This window comes from Aedes albopictus, unplaced genomic scaffold (assembly GCF_035046485.1).
Source record: "Aedes albopictus strain Foshan unplaced genomic scaffold, AalbF5 HiC_scaffold_643, whole genome shotgun sequence".
Taxonomy (NCBI): Eukaryota; Metazoa; Arthropoda; class Insecta; order Diptera; family Culicidae; genus Aedes; species Aedes albopictus.
The window spans coordinates 320-14,762 of record NW_026917469.1 but is presented as its reverse complement, the minus strand read 5'-3'; the positions used below and the strand labels follow the sequence as shown (position 1 = coordinate 14,762).

The following is a 14,443-nucleotide window of genomic DNA, read 5'->3' as shown; positions in this document are numbered from 1 at the left end:
CTGATGTATATGTTACTGATCTGTATGAGGAGAAATGTCACTTGTCCACGGACTATTTTTCCGCGCGGAAAAGTGACAGCTTGATTTGATTTGCACGGGAAGCGTTACTGGCGTTACACTCTTTTCCTTACTTGCCATCTGCGAACCGCTCAAATAATTTTGAAGTGGAATCATTACTTGCCCTATCTTTTTGCACAGTACGTACCTGTCTCAGGTACGTACGAAGTAGATACTAGCCATTACCATTTAATTATTTTTTAGTTTATTAACTATTCTGCTATTGTTTATGCTCGGAAAAAATACTATTGAGATCAGAACAACATGCTTCTTCGTGTTATACAACAAAACCGAGAAAATATTTTTCATTTTAGGACCCTATTTGCGGGCGTGCTCGACGAGGGGAGGAAGAGCGTGTAGTATCCTCCCCCCTTCCTACACCGGGAGTGGATGTCTGGGGGGACAGGAATGGGGCCTGTTGGAACGTGCCTCTGGTGTCTCTACACAACATCCGTTAGGTTTGAAAAAATTCGAAGCAAAAGCAGTATAGGGGTAGTCGGGGTAATTTGGCCAATGGGGCAATATGAGCACCTCATGAAAAACACATAAATTCTAGTAATTTCTGCAAATTCACCTTGCAGATCTAACACCGGCTTGATATTGAAGCGATTGAGACGTTAGAACGATGTACTGGAAGTTCACATTAAATTAGAAAAATAATTTTCAAAAACATTGGCCAAATTACCCCGACGAGCGCAGACCAAAACCACCACATAAGACTCATCTTGTTTAAATACCTTAGAAAGTTTTTAAACTTATTTATTTTCTATATATTTCAAGTTGATACTACAGGATTTGATGCACAATGACGCATATCAAGTTTGTGTTTCATTATTTGGGATGAATTCTTCATCAAAAATCGGGTGCTCATATTACCCCGTCGGTTCAAAATCGGCCCAAAAACACAGGTTTTTCCAAAAATCTTTCTTTGACATGTAAACTCAATTTAACTAAAATTTTCACATCAATATAGTTTAGTATTATCAAAATCATTATGATCATACGATGTGCGGAAGTTTCAACCTTGTTTTCTAGATCTTTTGTTGACTTTTGCTTAGGGTAGCCAAATTACCCCGATTTACCCTACTATGTTTTAAGTTGTGCATCTATCATTTCTTTAATGTTTATACCTATAGAAGTCGACACTTAGGGCCAATTTCTTCACCTCCGCCTAACTCGTAAAGCTAGTTTACCCTTATAATTGAAACCAGGTTTATGGCCTAAGTGGAGCTGAAGAAATCGTGTGATCCTCACTGGAGCTCAGAACTAATCTAGTTCCTCATGAATACAGTAAATAAATGGTAAATATTCTCAAATTGGAATGGAACATTTTGTTTCCAGACAGTTACGTACTATGTTAACGTAACAATAAATTCTAATGATAATTCTATATTTCAAAGCGTACGTTTCCGTACAAAAGATTGACACACGACGACACTCTACTACCTAAACGACCGGTCCTTGCACTGCTCCCAACACTGTCATAACGGTTCCTCAATTAGCACCTTTCGTCGCGCCACCACGTAGCAGCGAGGGAACTGCTCCTTGAGCGATCGAATCACCTCCGGCGAGCAGTAATCGGCCATTGCTAGCTCCAGCCATCGCAGTCCCGGCATCGAACGGATCAGCTTCTGCAGCACCGAAGGGGAAATCAGCGGAGCGTCCAAAATCAGCTTTCGTACCTGGATCCGCTGGGACTCGGGGAGTTCTTCTTCCGGGAAGACGTCCAGTATGTTCCAGCACTTGAAGCGGAGCTCCTCGGGGGCGTGGGTGGCGCAGAATTCCAGGAACGGGCCGAGGATTATGTTGGCCGCCGGTTCGCTGAGGACCAGGCGTTGAAGGGAGGGAATCTTGGAGCAAATGGTGCCGTGCAGCTCGAAGAAGCGGCCTTCGTTTGTGCGGGATGTCAGGTGGAGCATTTCCATTACCGCCAGGCTCGGGAAGGCACACTGGACGAAAGTGTTGAACTTGTCTTGGTGGATGATACGCGTTGAGTAAAGGGAGAGTTTTTGCAGACTTTTCGTTGGTATGTACGAATCTGAGGGTACATTAACAGCTGCTTCTTCGATTCGTAGGTGCTGCAGATTTTTTAGCTCACAGATGGCTCGAAAGCTGTCCTGCAGAAAGTAATCCAAGCTGAGACATAGGAACTGAATGTTGACACACGATCGGCAAAGATTCTGGATAACCCGATCGTCTAGGTTGCACCGTAGGGTCACTTCCTTCAAGAGCGGTAGTTGATGGAAGAACAGGTCGATCAGCTCAACTTCTGCTTCTGATGCTCCGGGAAGAATTTCCAAATCGACGCAGTAGAAGTTGAGTTTTTCTAGCCGAGGAAATTGCATCTCGCATACCGTTAGGAAGTAATCCTCCGATAGAAACCAAATCTCCAGCTCGACCAACTGCGAGCTGAAATAACGTAGGAACAACCGCGCCTCCTCTGAGTAGTAGCTGATCTGCATGTGCAGCCGCGTGATGTTCGGCGTGATGTCCTTCATGGAGGGAATCAAGCTGAGCAGATTATTCTCCAGATAAAGTTCCTCCAGTTTGTCCATCGGATGAAACTCCAACTCCCCTCGACTGTAGTCGAAGTTGCACGCATCGATGTGTAGATGGCGTAGATTTGAACAAAGTGCTGCAATATCTGCAAACAGCGCCAGCTTCACCGGAACGAAATTGTTCGGTATGAGCTTCAGCGTTTCCACCTTCCGGCAGAAATGTCTCAAAATGTCCACCAACAGGTCGTACTTCTCCGAATCGTACCCAAAATAGAACACCAAGTGCCGGTACTGGCGTGAACTGGCAAGCAGCGTCCGGTGGTAGTTGGCTTCCTGACCGGTGTTTCGGGCAAAATCGACCACCAGCTGGACCGTGGACCAATCGAACGGCTTCAGGGTGGACCACCGGTGGCACACTTGGAGCGCCGAGCGGCGATCGTCAAGGTTTAGGAACAGAAGGATTTGCTCCAGCATCTGCGGGGGATGATAGAACAAGAACCATTTAGGTATGCCCAAGCAGAAGAACCTGCAGTTTGTACCTACCTCGTCTGGAAGATCTTGAATGGCCGTTTTTGAGCACATTTTCGTTTCCTTCTCGGACATTATCCCTCTACCAACAAACGTTTCACATAAACTACAATTTTACTGTTAAAACAACTCCTTATATCGATTATTTTTTATAAGATAACAGCAACCGGGTACTGCATCCCTAGCGCGCGCCTAATGCGTAGAGTCAGTCTAGTTAGAGTCTGGCGGACTGTCACTTTCTATCGGAGCCAATCGAGCATGACGTCACGGTGTAGCATTTATCGGTGAGGACACCATGACGTCATGCTCGATTGGCTCCGATCGAAAGTGACAGTCCGCCAGACTCTAATTATAGGGACTCTACTAATGCGTGGGAGTGATATTAAGTTTTAACAGAATCAAAACAAACAACATCTGATTTCGGTTGAATAAGAAGATACTAGAACAAATGCAGTACTACAATCGTTAGGCAGTACAAGATGAGCTTTGATTTGACTAGTGACCGTTAGGTGGATTGACATGGATATGCACGCCAAGTTCATCTAACACTTTTTCAATAAATAATACACGTTATAAGTAAAAGCTACTCAGAAATGAGTACACGGTCAGAAAATTCACTCATTTTTGAGCTAAAGTGGGACAACTCAAAAATGAGTAAATAGTAAGAAATCTAAGCTTGTTTTTATCAGAGATGGCGCCACCACATTTAAAGTCAAATCAATTTTTCTGTATGAACAAATCGCTGGCTTGCACTTGTTCCGCATCGCAGCGATTTGTGCCTTGAGGCAAAAGTTGCAAATTAGAAATAAAATCATTATCCCTACGCGTTTCTTCTGGATTCATTGCAGTACATAACAGAGAATGGACTACCCGCTTGGCGCACATCCACAGTTGATCAGCAGGAGTAAATCCATTTTATTTTGTATGGTGAAAAGCATCTAAACTTGAATTACTTGAAATAGAAAGCTTTTACTGAAAAAATATTTGGTAGGCTTAATAGTAGTCGCCATTGTGCACAACCACTACCGAATATTTTTTCGAATAATGTATTCCACCTCGATGAATTTGCCTTTAGATGCTATTCGCCATACCATATTATTGCGATTAACTTTTAGCGATTTTTCGCGCATAGAAGCTAGCGCCACACATTGGTCGATGCGGGGAGTAGGAAAACAGCCGATGTAGTTAATTCATTCATTGATTACATCACCATAGAAATGAATTAACTACATCGACTGTTTTCCTACTCTCCGCATCAACCAATGTGGCGCTAGCTTCTATGCGCGAAAAATCGCTAAAAGTAAATCGCAAAAATATTGTATGGCGAATAGCATCTAAATGGAAATTTATCGAAGTGGAATACATTATTCGAAAAAACATTTGGTAGTGGTTGTGCACAATGGTGACTGCTATTAAGCCTACTAAATATTTTTTCAGTAAAAGCTTTCTATTTCAAGTAATTCAAGTTTAGATGCTTTTCACCATACAAAATAAAATGGATTTACTCCTGCTGATCAACTGTGGGTGTGAGCCAAGCGGGTAGTCCATTTCAAGATGTTTACTTCTTTTTTCCTGACTGGCATTTTCCACCCGTGTTCTGCATGATGTTTCGAGTGGATAGGTGCCAAGCGGCGCCGCTGTATATGTGAAAAACACGTGGAACACGAGTGCCGTCTACGATCGCATAGCGTACCTTCGCCGTTACTTTACACTGTTATCACGTTTACCGCATTTATCAGAAAAGCGCCTCTACCGGCACTCTAGCAAAAACGCAGCTGATTGCTTCCCATTTCGACCATGTCGACTTAAATGCTGCGCGTCTTGGATAAACATGGTCAAAAAATACAACGTCAAAATAGTAGCACCGCAGACAGACGTTCTAGCTCGAACAAATTTATTCAAATTTTCTATGTAAATTTTCACTAGCGACACCTAGGCAACCGATTGCCACAGTGCAGTCGCGAGCAGTTGACAATTTGAGACACCACGTGCTTCCAGCCACTTACTTACCACCCAATGAATTAACTACATCGGCTGTTTTCCTACTCTCCGCATCGACCAAAGTGGCGCTAGCTTCTATGCGCGAAAAATCGCTAAAAGTAATTCGCAAAAATATTGTATGGCGAATAGCATCTAAAGGCAAATTCTTCAAAGTGTAACACATTATTCGAAAAAATATTTGGTAGTGGTTGTGCACAATGGTGACCACTATTAAGCCTACCAAATATTTTTTCGGGAAAAGCTTTGTCTTTCAAATAATTTAAGTTTAGATGCATTTCGCCATACAAAATTATATTGATTTACTCCTGCTGATCAACTGTGGCCGCGCGCAAAGCGGGTAGTCCATTCACCACCCACCGAAAAATAAAATCAAAACAAACACTGTCAAAATCATTCCTACATTTGCGTCACATTCACAAAGATTTCCCAATGCGAGTGAAGTTCATCCAAATGCAGTTTTATTCAAGCAAATCTATGTAACATTAAAGTAATAATGTGTAAAATATTTTACAAGAGTCCTGCGCTAATTTGTGCAAAAGATTTTAGACATTAAATAAAAGTTATTTACTCTGCACAAATTACGTGGAAACATTATTAGCGTGCAACACGTGCGGTCTTTTCCCGCCATCCGGCTGGAAGACGACCGTGGTGACAGTTGTTGGTCGCAACGCACATGTGAGGCAGCGATTGAATATGAACGCCGCTAACGCCATCTATTCGCTGATAGCCACTTGGCAATTTGTGGCGGCCATGTTTTTTACACAAGCTGCTGAGTCAAACTTGAACGTCTGTCTGCGGTAGCACAGAGAACAGACATTTAAGCTCGAACAAAAATACGTCGAAATCGTGTGTAAAAGATTTAAGTGTACCTCAACGCCACCAACGGAGACTGCCCCACATATAAAGTCGATTTGACCCCACGATGGCAGGGTTAATCGTTAAAATACACTAGCCCACAAAGCGACACAAGCGCCAAACGGCCAAAAACGGCGAGCACTGGAAACAAATTTGACAACACAACAATGTAAGTGATGGGACGCCAGCGCAGCGCAACGGGAGCATAACCACATACTCTGATATGACCGTTACAAAGTTTTACACAAGGCAGAAAGCGAAGATAGACGTCTGTTCTCTGTGATAGTAGCATCAAGAATGTTTTCAGTCAACGGTACCGCACGCATGGCAATATTGACAATGTTTCAGTACAATGAATTAAATGCTTTGGCCGCAGACAGACGTTCAAGTTTGACTCAGCAGCTTGTGTAAAAAACATGGCCGCCACAAATGAATTAACTACATCGGCTGTTTTCCTACTCTCCGCATCGACCAATGTGGCGCTAGCTTCTATGCGCGAAAAATCTCTAAAAGTAAATCGCAAAAATATTGTATGGTGAATACCATCTAAAGGCAAATTCTTCAAAGTGGAACACATTATTCGAAAAAATATTTGGTAGTGGTTGTGCATAATGGTGACCACTATTAAGCCTACCAAATATTTTTTCGGGAAAAGCTTTGTATTTCAAGTAATTCAAGTTTAGGTGCATTTTGCCATACAAAATTAAATTGATTTACTCCTGCTGATCAACTGTGGCTGCGCGCAAAGCGGGTAGTCCATTGCCAAGTGGCTATCAGCGAATAGATGGCGTTAGCGGCGTTCATATTCAATCGCTGCCTCACATGTGCGTTGCGACCAACAACTGTCACCACGGTCGTCTTCCAGCCGGATGGCGGGAAAAGACCGCACGTGTTGCACGCTAATAATGTTTCCACGTAATTTGTGCAGAGTAAATAACTTTTATTTAATGTCTAAAATCTTTTGCACAAATTAGCGCAGGACTCTTGTAAAATATTTTACACATTATTACTTTAATGTTACATAGATTTGCTTGAATAAAACTGCATTTGGATGAACTTCACTCGCATTGGGAAATCTTTGTGAATGTGACGCAAATGTAGGAATGATTTTGACAGTGTTTGTTTTGATTTTATTTTTCGGTGGGTGGTGAATTGGGTGGTAAGTAAGTGGCTGGAAGCACGTGGTTTCTCAAATTGTCAACTGCTCGCGACTGCACTGTGGCAATCGGTTGCCTAGGTGTCGCTAGTGAAAATTTACATAGAAAATTTGAATAAATTTGTTCGAGCTAGAACGTCTGTCTGCGCTTTGGCTGTTTTCCTACTCTCCAGCCAGCTTCTATGCGCGAAAAATCGCTAAAAGTAAATCGCAAAAATTTTGTATGGCGAATAGCATCTAAAGGCGTATTTCTCGAAGTGGAACACAATATTTGAAAAAATATTTGATAGCAGTTGTGCACAATGATGACCGGTTCGGTGCCTACCAAATATTTTTCCAGTAAAAGCTTTTCATTTCGAGTAATTCGAGTTTAGATGCATTTCGCCATACAAAATAAAATTATTTTACTCCTGCTGACCAACATTCAACGCACTCCCTGCGGGTAATCCATTATCGTTCACACCGTGAAAATCGGGCGGCTACGGTGGGCGGGACAGGTCACTAGGATCAGGATGTCGGATAACAATCCGGTAAAAATGGTTCACGAGGGCAATCCGACCGGTACAAGACGAAGTGGTGTGCAGCGAGCGATATGGATCGACCGAGTGAAGGACGATCAGCGGACCCTTTGCAGAGTGCGGGACTGGAGACGCACAGCCATGTTACTCTCTTGGTTCTCATAACTTTCTGCTCTCACTGTTTTTTTTTTCTTTCATTGATTGCTCAGCATTCTGTTTTTCATCCTTATGTTTTCTATTCTTCTATCTATTTTATTCTATCTTTCTATCTATCTATTTGTAACGGTCATACCAAAGATGCAGATTTGACACCTGCGGATGCTTCCTCGTTTGGTAACATAGCGCTCACACATACACGTTTGAGTGTATGTCATCCGTCGGACGGTGAACGAGAAGCGACAGTCTGGCTTCGGACACACAACAGTACGGACGCATTCTCAAGACGCGGTAAACATGTATTCGGCTGATTAGTTCGGACATTCGGTTGGTCACGCGGATAGCGCGGATATTGATCGGGTCGTTACAATGGCGACGAGGAGAAAATTAATTGTTTTCGCATGAAAAAGGGATGTAAACAAAATGAACATTTTGATTCGGACATCGGATGGACGATTAAAGGTGAAAGAAAGACTGCAATGAAAAATCAAATGATCTGTTGTGTGCGGGCAGCGGTGTGAAAAGGGGCCATTGTCTCGTTGTTGCAGAAGTAGATCGGTGAATCGGCGTTTGTTTTGAACAGGAGCGAAGCTGCAGTGTTTTCAGAAGATTGTGTTTGGAAGTGGAAGCGGCTATTCTGAATGAAGAAAGGAACGCACACGCTAAGGTCAGTTTACCTTTTTTCCAAAAAGTGCACAACCGCAAATATGCGTAAATGACACTCAAATATGGGTAATGTGTACCTAATTGTAACCCAAATATGGGTAAATATTACCCATAAATGCGAATGTGCACTTTTGCAAAATATGAGTTTTATTTACCCATATTTGCGTAAAGTTTACGCAAATTTGAGTAAAATTAACCCATATTTTAGAAAAATAGGTAAACTGACCTTAGCGTGCAATGCGCGTGTTGGCTTTTGTGATGACGTTGTTTGTTTGTTTTTTGGTTTCATTACTGTTGCGGTTATGCGTTCGCGGTCCAAGCGGCGATTGCGAGATTTAACAGTGGGAGGGTGTGTACTGTTGTTAGTCTATGGTGTGTCGCTCCAGGACAGAACCATGTTTTGGCGGATGGATAGAAGAAAGGTTTCAGTGTGGTAATGAGCAGTTGTCACCTAACAGTGGTCTAGTGCCTGTTGATAGGGTGATGTGATGTTGGTACTGTTTATTTAGTGCCGCTGTTATGTGATGAATGTTTGAGAAGTAACGAATGCAGCAGTACCGAGCGGGATTCGGAGTTTTTTGTTTGATTTCTGTAATTTTTAATTTGTTGTTTATTGGGTAAACTGAAAAATACTGTTTTGATGTAAAGAGTGTAATGTACACTTGTTGCACAGACAAACAGACGTAACACTCTGATGATTCCCATCGTACACCGATTTAACGGTCTTTTTCAAAATTTGATAGTTGGCCAACTGCCCAACCGTGGCGCTCGCATCGTTTTTGTTCGAGTTAGACGTTTGCTCACTACCGCCACCTAGTTGGTGGTCGGCCAAACAAAGTCCTTTTAGCATTGGGCGAATATGTTTCCGTGACTATAATTTGAATCGAAAAATGTTCGAAATGTTACGTCTGTTTGTCTGTGCTTGTTGGTTTTGATGAATGATGCTGCTTGTGGATTGTTGTGCAGTATAGTTGAACACGTGCGATGCTTGATATGTATATGTATCTTTGTGTAAGCTCGTGTAATGCTTCGGTTAAGAATATGTGATGCCCGGAGTTATACATCGTGTAGTGTTAAAAGATGTTTCGTAGTTTAAGAGAGGCTGCTTCGTGCAAGGTTGAGAGATGCTTCGTGCAATTATGAGTCAAGCTTCGTGCTAGGTAAATATGCTTGGCACTGTAGTGAGCCGTGCTTCGTGCAATATGTTGTTTTCTTCGTGAACAGGTGTTTTGGCTGCTTTGTGTAAAGGATGAGATGGTATGTGCAATAACGAGTCAAGCTTCGTGCTTTGTTAAGGCTTGCTTCGTGCAATGTGACTATGCTTTGTTCAATGATATTCGTGCTTCGTGTAATGTTAAAGGATACGTCATGAAATGAAGGAGGTGGATTCGTGTAAGACAAAGAGATACTTCAGGCAATCGTAAATTAAGCTTCGAGCAACGTTCTGCACTGATGCAACGTGTGCACTGATGCGAGTTGATTCATGATCGAAGTTTGCTTCGTTGGGCGATTGTATAGTTGCCCCACGTTGGGCGCCAATGTAACCGTTCGCTAAACTATTCTTGAGGGTCGATAAAGCGCGGTGGCTTAAGCGCCACTCTCAGAGAGAGACCACCGGTCGTGTTGAAGTATGCCCGACTATGCTAGAGACTATTCCTCTCAGGGATGGTTTTCGAACGATTCATCGAAAAACGGCAGAATTGCTTCGAAAAACGCAAGATTAAGTTCTACTCTTTCGCAGGCTAACAGAACCTTAGGGAGAGCCGAAGGGGTGCTTACTCAATCGAGCAGATTAACGGAACGAAACGTAACTAAAGGTAGTGAGTATGTTTATTAAAAATAAGCAACGTAAAACGTAATGTAACTGAACTAAATTTCAAAAATTTAACCGTTTATTTCTAGGCGACTCATTCGTGTTAGACGGCAATTTCAATACGGAATGGAAAGAGCAAACATGGCCATGTAAAAAAGAAGCTCTTGACGTACCTGCGCAGGTTTTTTGACGACGATCGATGGCGGGGCGACGACGAAGCTCGACGACTCGATGATGGCGTCCTTCGGTTCTCGAAGATGGCGGTACCTGGCGTGTTGGTGCTGCGTTTTGGCGCGCAGCGACGACGAGGAGACCCGTGTGCGTTATGGCCGTATTATCGTTGCGGAGGGAGTGGCGGCTGGACGGAAGCTTCCGGTTTATCTCGACGAGAGTATGCGGCGGATGCCGTACGATTCTCGGGACGGTCCCTCACCAGTCGATAGGAGAGCTACAGAGCCCAGCGACCCGGCTTCGCGTACTTAGGTTCCAACTATGACCGAGCGGGGAATGCCACTACTCCTATGTACCTGGATTGTGACCGGGTTCGCGGCGTGCAATTGACGACACGCTGCACGCGAACCAAAACTCTCGTTCCCTGGTCCACGGGGTTAGACGAAATTGGACCTACCTTCGGTTTTTGGCTACCGAGGGGGATTACTCGCTACGGAAAATAGCTTAGCGACTTCACTCCACTCCGTTTGGCTACCTTTGAAGGCGGGCCTTAGCTGAGCACACGGGTCGCGTTCAACGAACGAAAGGGCGGTTCACTCCGCCAATAACACCCCGATTCGGCGATGACGATCGCCGAAATAGCACGAAAATCCAGCCGTACGAAAAAAGCGCTGCTGGGCGCTACACGTCCAACAGGAATTAGTTTTAATAAGCGAATTAGTTTCAATAAGCACTTTTTAGAAATTATCAAATTAATTACCTTTTTTCGTAGTTTCTGCAACTGAATAAAATTATCAGCAGAATTCGCGGATTCTATGGACCTCGGTCCACTATACAAGAAAGAAAACCACAAAAAACGTTTTACATTACTTAGAAACACTTAAACTCACTCACTACTAAATTACCTTCAACTTTAGAAATAACTTTCACGAGAACTCAAACTTAACTTCAAATAACTTTCAACTTCTCACTAAATCAAACGTAATATGGAGCTATCACTTGGAACTATACTCGCGCACTTCTGCTTTCCAGCCGATTGTGTAGCGAAATGCACGAGTAGAAAATTGTCTTGCGCCTCGAAACCGTGCCTCTTTTCGAAAAGTCCGACTATTCAAATATCTCTCTATTATTAAGAATCGCGCCAACTATTTTAGCATGGCGAATATCATGCATGGCGACAAATTTGCATCGCGCCTGTAATCCGCCAAAAGGTATGTACGCGCCATGCGTATCATGCTTTAAAAGCGCTACTATCGAGGAAGCTTTAACAAACACTATGACAAATAAATTCCACAAGAGCATAAGTAACAGGCACGAACCGATTTTACGAACATAAACGAAATATTTCAAAATTGATACCTAATATACAAACATTAATGAAAAATCAATTTTATTTTTATCTACTTTTTTTAATAAAAAAAACGCAAAACGTTACTGGATTCGTGTAAGACAAAGAGATACTTCAGGCAATCGTAAATTAAGCTTCGAGCAACGTTCTGCACTGAAGCAACGTGTGCACTGATGCGAGTTGATTCATGATCGAAGTTTGCTTCGTGTAAATTTGAGATGGTTTACGAAAGCAGAACGATAATGTTGTACAAAGCCTATGGTAGCCTAATTTACGTTTCATGTAATGGTGATACAGTAGACGTTCGGTTGGTGCAAACGGTTTAACTGCAACGCTTTTTAACTGCAACTCCGGTAAGTGCAACAAATTTGCAGTTATCGCACCGCCAAATGTCAGAATGGTGAGAAAGAATTTTTAGATTGTTTTTTTCTTTTATTGAAAAAAAAAAATACATTTCTTCATATATTTTTGGAAATTTTGCTAAAATTTAAGGAGATCGTCCCAAAAACTCGCCAATATCTTGAATTTCATCAATCTGACGCAAAACCTGCATTCAGATAATCGAATGGTATTGTATTCAGCTTTTAATTTATAAAAAAAAATTTGAAATTGGTTAAACAAAACGCAAGATATTTGAATTTTAGTAAATTCCATATTTTATAAAATTGTAGAACTCGATATTAAGCTAAAACTCAAAAACTGCTCTACTTTAATTTTTTTGAAGCGCGGATTCGAAATCAGCACTAAATTGTACTTCAAAAATTTTGGTCGTTGGCAGAAGTTTACGACTTTCGTTTTATTTTGTAAACTAGTGTAAGCTACGTGCGTTGGTGGGAGGTGTTTCGTTACAAGTGAAGTTTTTAATCAACTTGAAAAGAAATTTCTTGTTCCGTCAAAAATGCGTGGGAGAATGAGGCAAGGAATCGCTTTCTTGATCGCGGTATGAGGTGTCGTTTTGCAGAAGGGAATATTCTCAAGGAATCGTTGAGGCAGTACTCTTGAAGGTTATTTTTGGCTTGACCGTAGTAGAGTTGCCCTGATAAAAAAGATCATAGAGATACAACAAAATGTATTGTTACAACACGCTGAAATGAATGGTAGTTACCATGATTTCAATGAATTAACTACATCGGCTGTTTTCCTACTCTCCGCATTGACCAATGTGGCGCTAGCTTCTATGCGCGAAAAATCGCTAAAAGTAAATCGCAAAAATATTGTATGGCGAATACCATCTAAAGGCAAATTCTTCAAAGTGGAACACATTATTCGAAAAAATATTTGGTAGTGGTTGTGCACAATGGTGACCACTATTAAGCCTACCAAATATTTTTTCGGGAAAAGCTTTGTATTTCAAGTAATTCAAGTTTAGATGCATTTCGCCATACAAAATTATATTGATTTACTCCTGCTGATCAACTGTGGCTGCGCGCAAAGCGGGTAGTCCATTGTTTAAAACGATAGAGTAACAACAGACCCTATGGTCGCAGACAGACGTTCTCGAACAAATTTATTCAAATTTTCTATGTAAATTTTCACTAGCGACACCTAGGCAACCGATTGCCACAGTGCAGTCGCGAGCAGTTGACAATTTGAGAAACCACGTGCTTCCAGCCACTTACTTACCACCCAATTCACCACCCACCGAAAAATAAAATCAAAACAAACACTGTCAAAATCATTCCTACATTTGCGTCACATTCACAAAGATTTCCCAATGCGAGTGAAGTTCATCCAAATGCAGTTTTATTCAAGCAAATCTATGTAACATTAAAGTAATAATGTGTAAAATATTTTACGAGAGTCCTGCGCTAATTTGTGCAAAAGATTTTAGACATTAAATAAAAGTTATTTACTCTGCACAAATTACGTGGAAACATTATTAGCGTGCAACACGTGCGGTCTTTTCCCGCCATCCGGCTGGAAGACGACCGTGGTGACAGTTGTTGGTCGCAACGCACATGTGAGGCAGCGATTGAATATGAACGCCGCTAACGCCATCTATTCGCTGATTGCCACTTGGCAATTTGTGGCGGCCATGTTTTTTACACAAGCTGCTTAGTCAAACTTGAACGTCTGTCTGCGCTATGGTTTTCCACCACACGGTCGTTTGTGAAAACCCATTAATGGGTGAAAAAACACCCATTTTCGCTAGAAGTGCCTCTCCCCATTTAATGGGTAAAGGCTGTTTACCCATTAACGGGTAAACACAGTTTATGTCAAATGATGGGTAATTTTTAACCCATTTTGAAAAAGCGGCGGTACCGTAAAATGGGTGAAAAAATACCCATTTTGAGGAAGAAGTTTTGAGCAGGAAATTTCAATGGAATTCAAATAAAATGAACTGAGAATAGTCAGTCTTCACGCTGTATTTAAAAAATAATACATTTTCTTGCACCTGTACAATGTATTAGTTACATTCACATTATAATTACTGCTGAAAATCATCATCCTACTGGAATCCGGAAGCTTGAACATCCTGGTGGTGTATTCCAAATTGTAACCTTAAAATTGTTAAAAATTTGCACATGAAATATTGACAACTATAGTATTGAATAATGTGCGTTACTTACCTTTTGTATAGAATACGGTGTTATAGTTTCTTTGAACTAATGCAGGAAACCTTCAGCAAGCGGGAGCAGTAAAATAATTGTTCACTTTTGAACAGAAGAACCTCTC

The 14,443-nt window shown here is 41.8% G+C and overlaps 1 protein-coding gene across 1 annotated transcript; it reads right to left on the bottom strand.

Moving 5' to 3' along the window:
* Positions 1 to 771: 771 nt before the first annotated feature.
* LOC109423590 (uncharacterized) lies at positions 772 to 3,288 on the bottom strand. The gene is made up of 2 exons (XM_019698572.3): positions 3,099 to 3,288; positions 772 to 3,029 (listed from the first exon to the last, which is right to left on the bottom strand). Exons 1-2 carry the CDS (start codon positions 3,156 to 3,158, stop codon positions 1,539 to 1,541), a joined length of 1,551 nt encoding a protein of 516 aa, XP_019554117.2. The 5' UTR covers positions 3,159 to 3,288; the 3' UTR covers positions 772 to 1,538.
* Positions 3,289 to 14,443: the final 11,155 nt, after the last annotated feature.

What these genes read in the sequence shown, in the direction of transcription:
- LOC109423590 (XM_019698572.3), bottom strand. Translation starts at nt 3,158, where the DNA reads ATGTCCGAGAAGGAAACGAAAATGTGCTCAAAAACGGCCATTCAAGAT. An exon ending in TTCAAGATCTTCCAGACGAG is followed by an intron (nt 3,030 to 3,098) that starts GTAGGTACAAAC and finishes CATCCCCCGCAG; the next exon opens with ATGCTGGAGCAAATCCTTCT.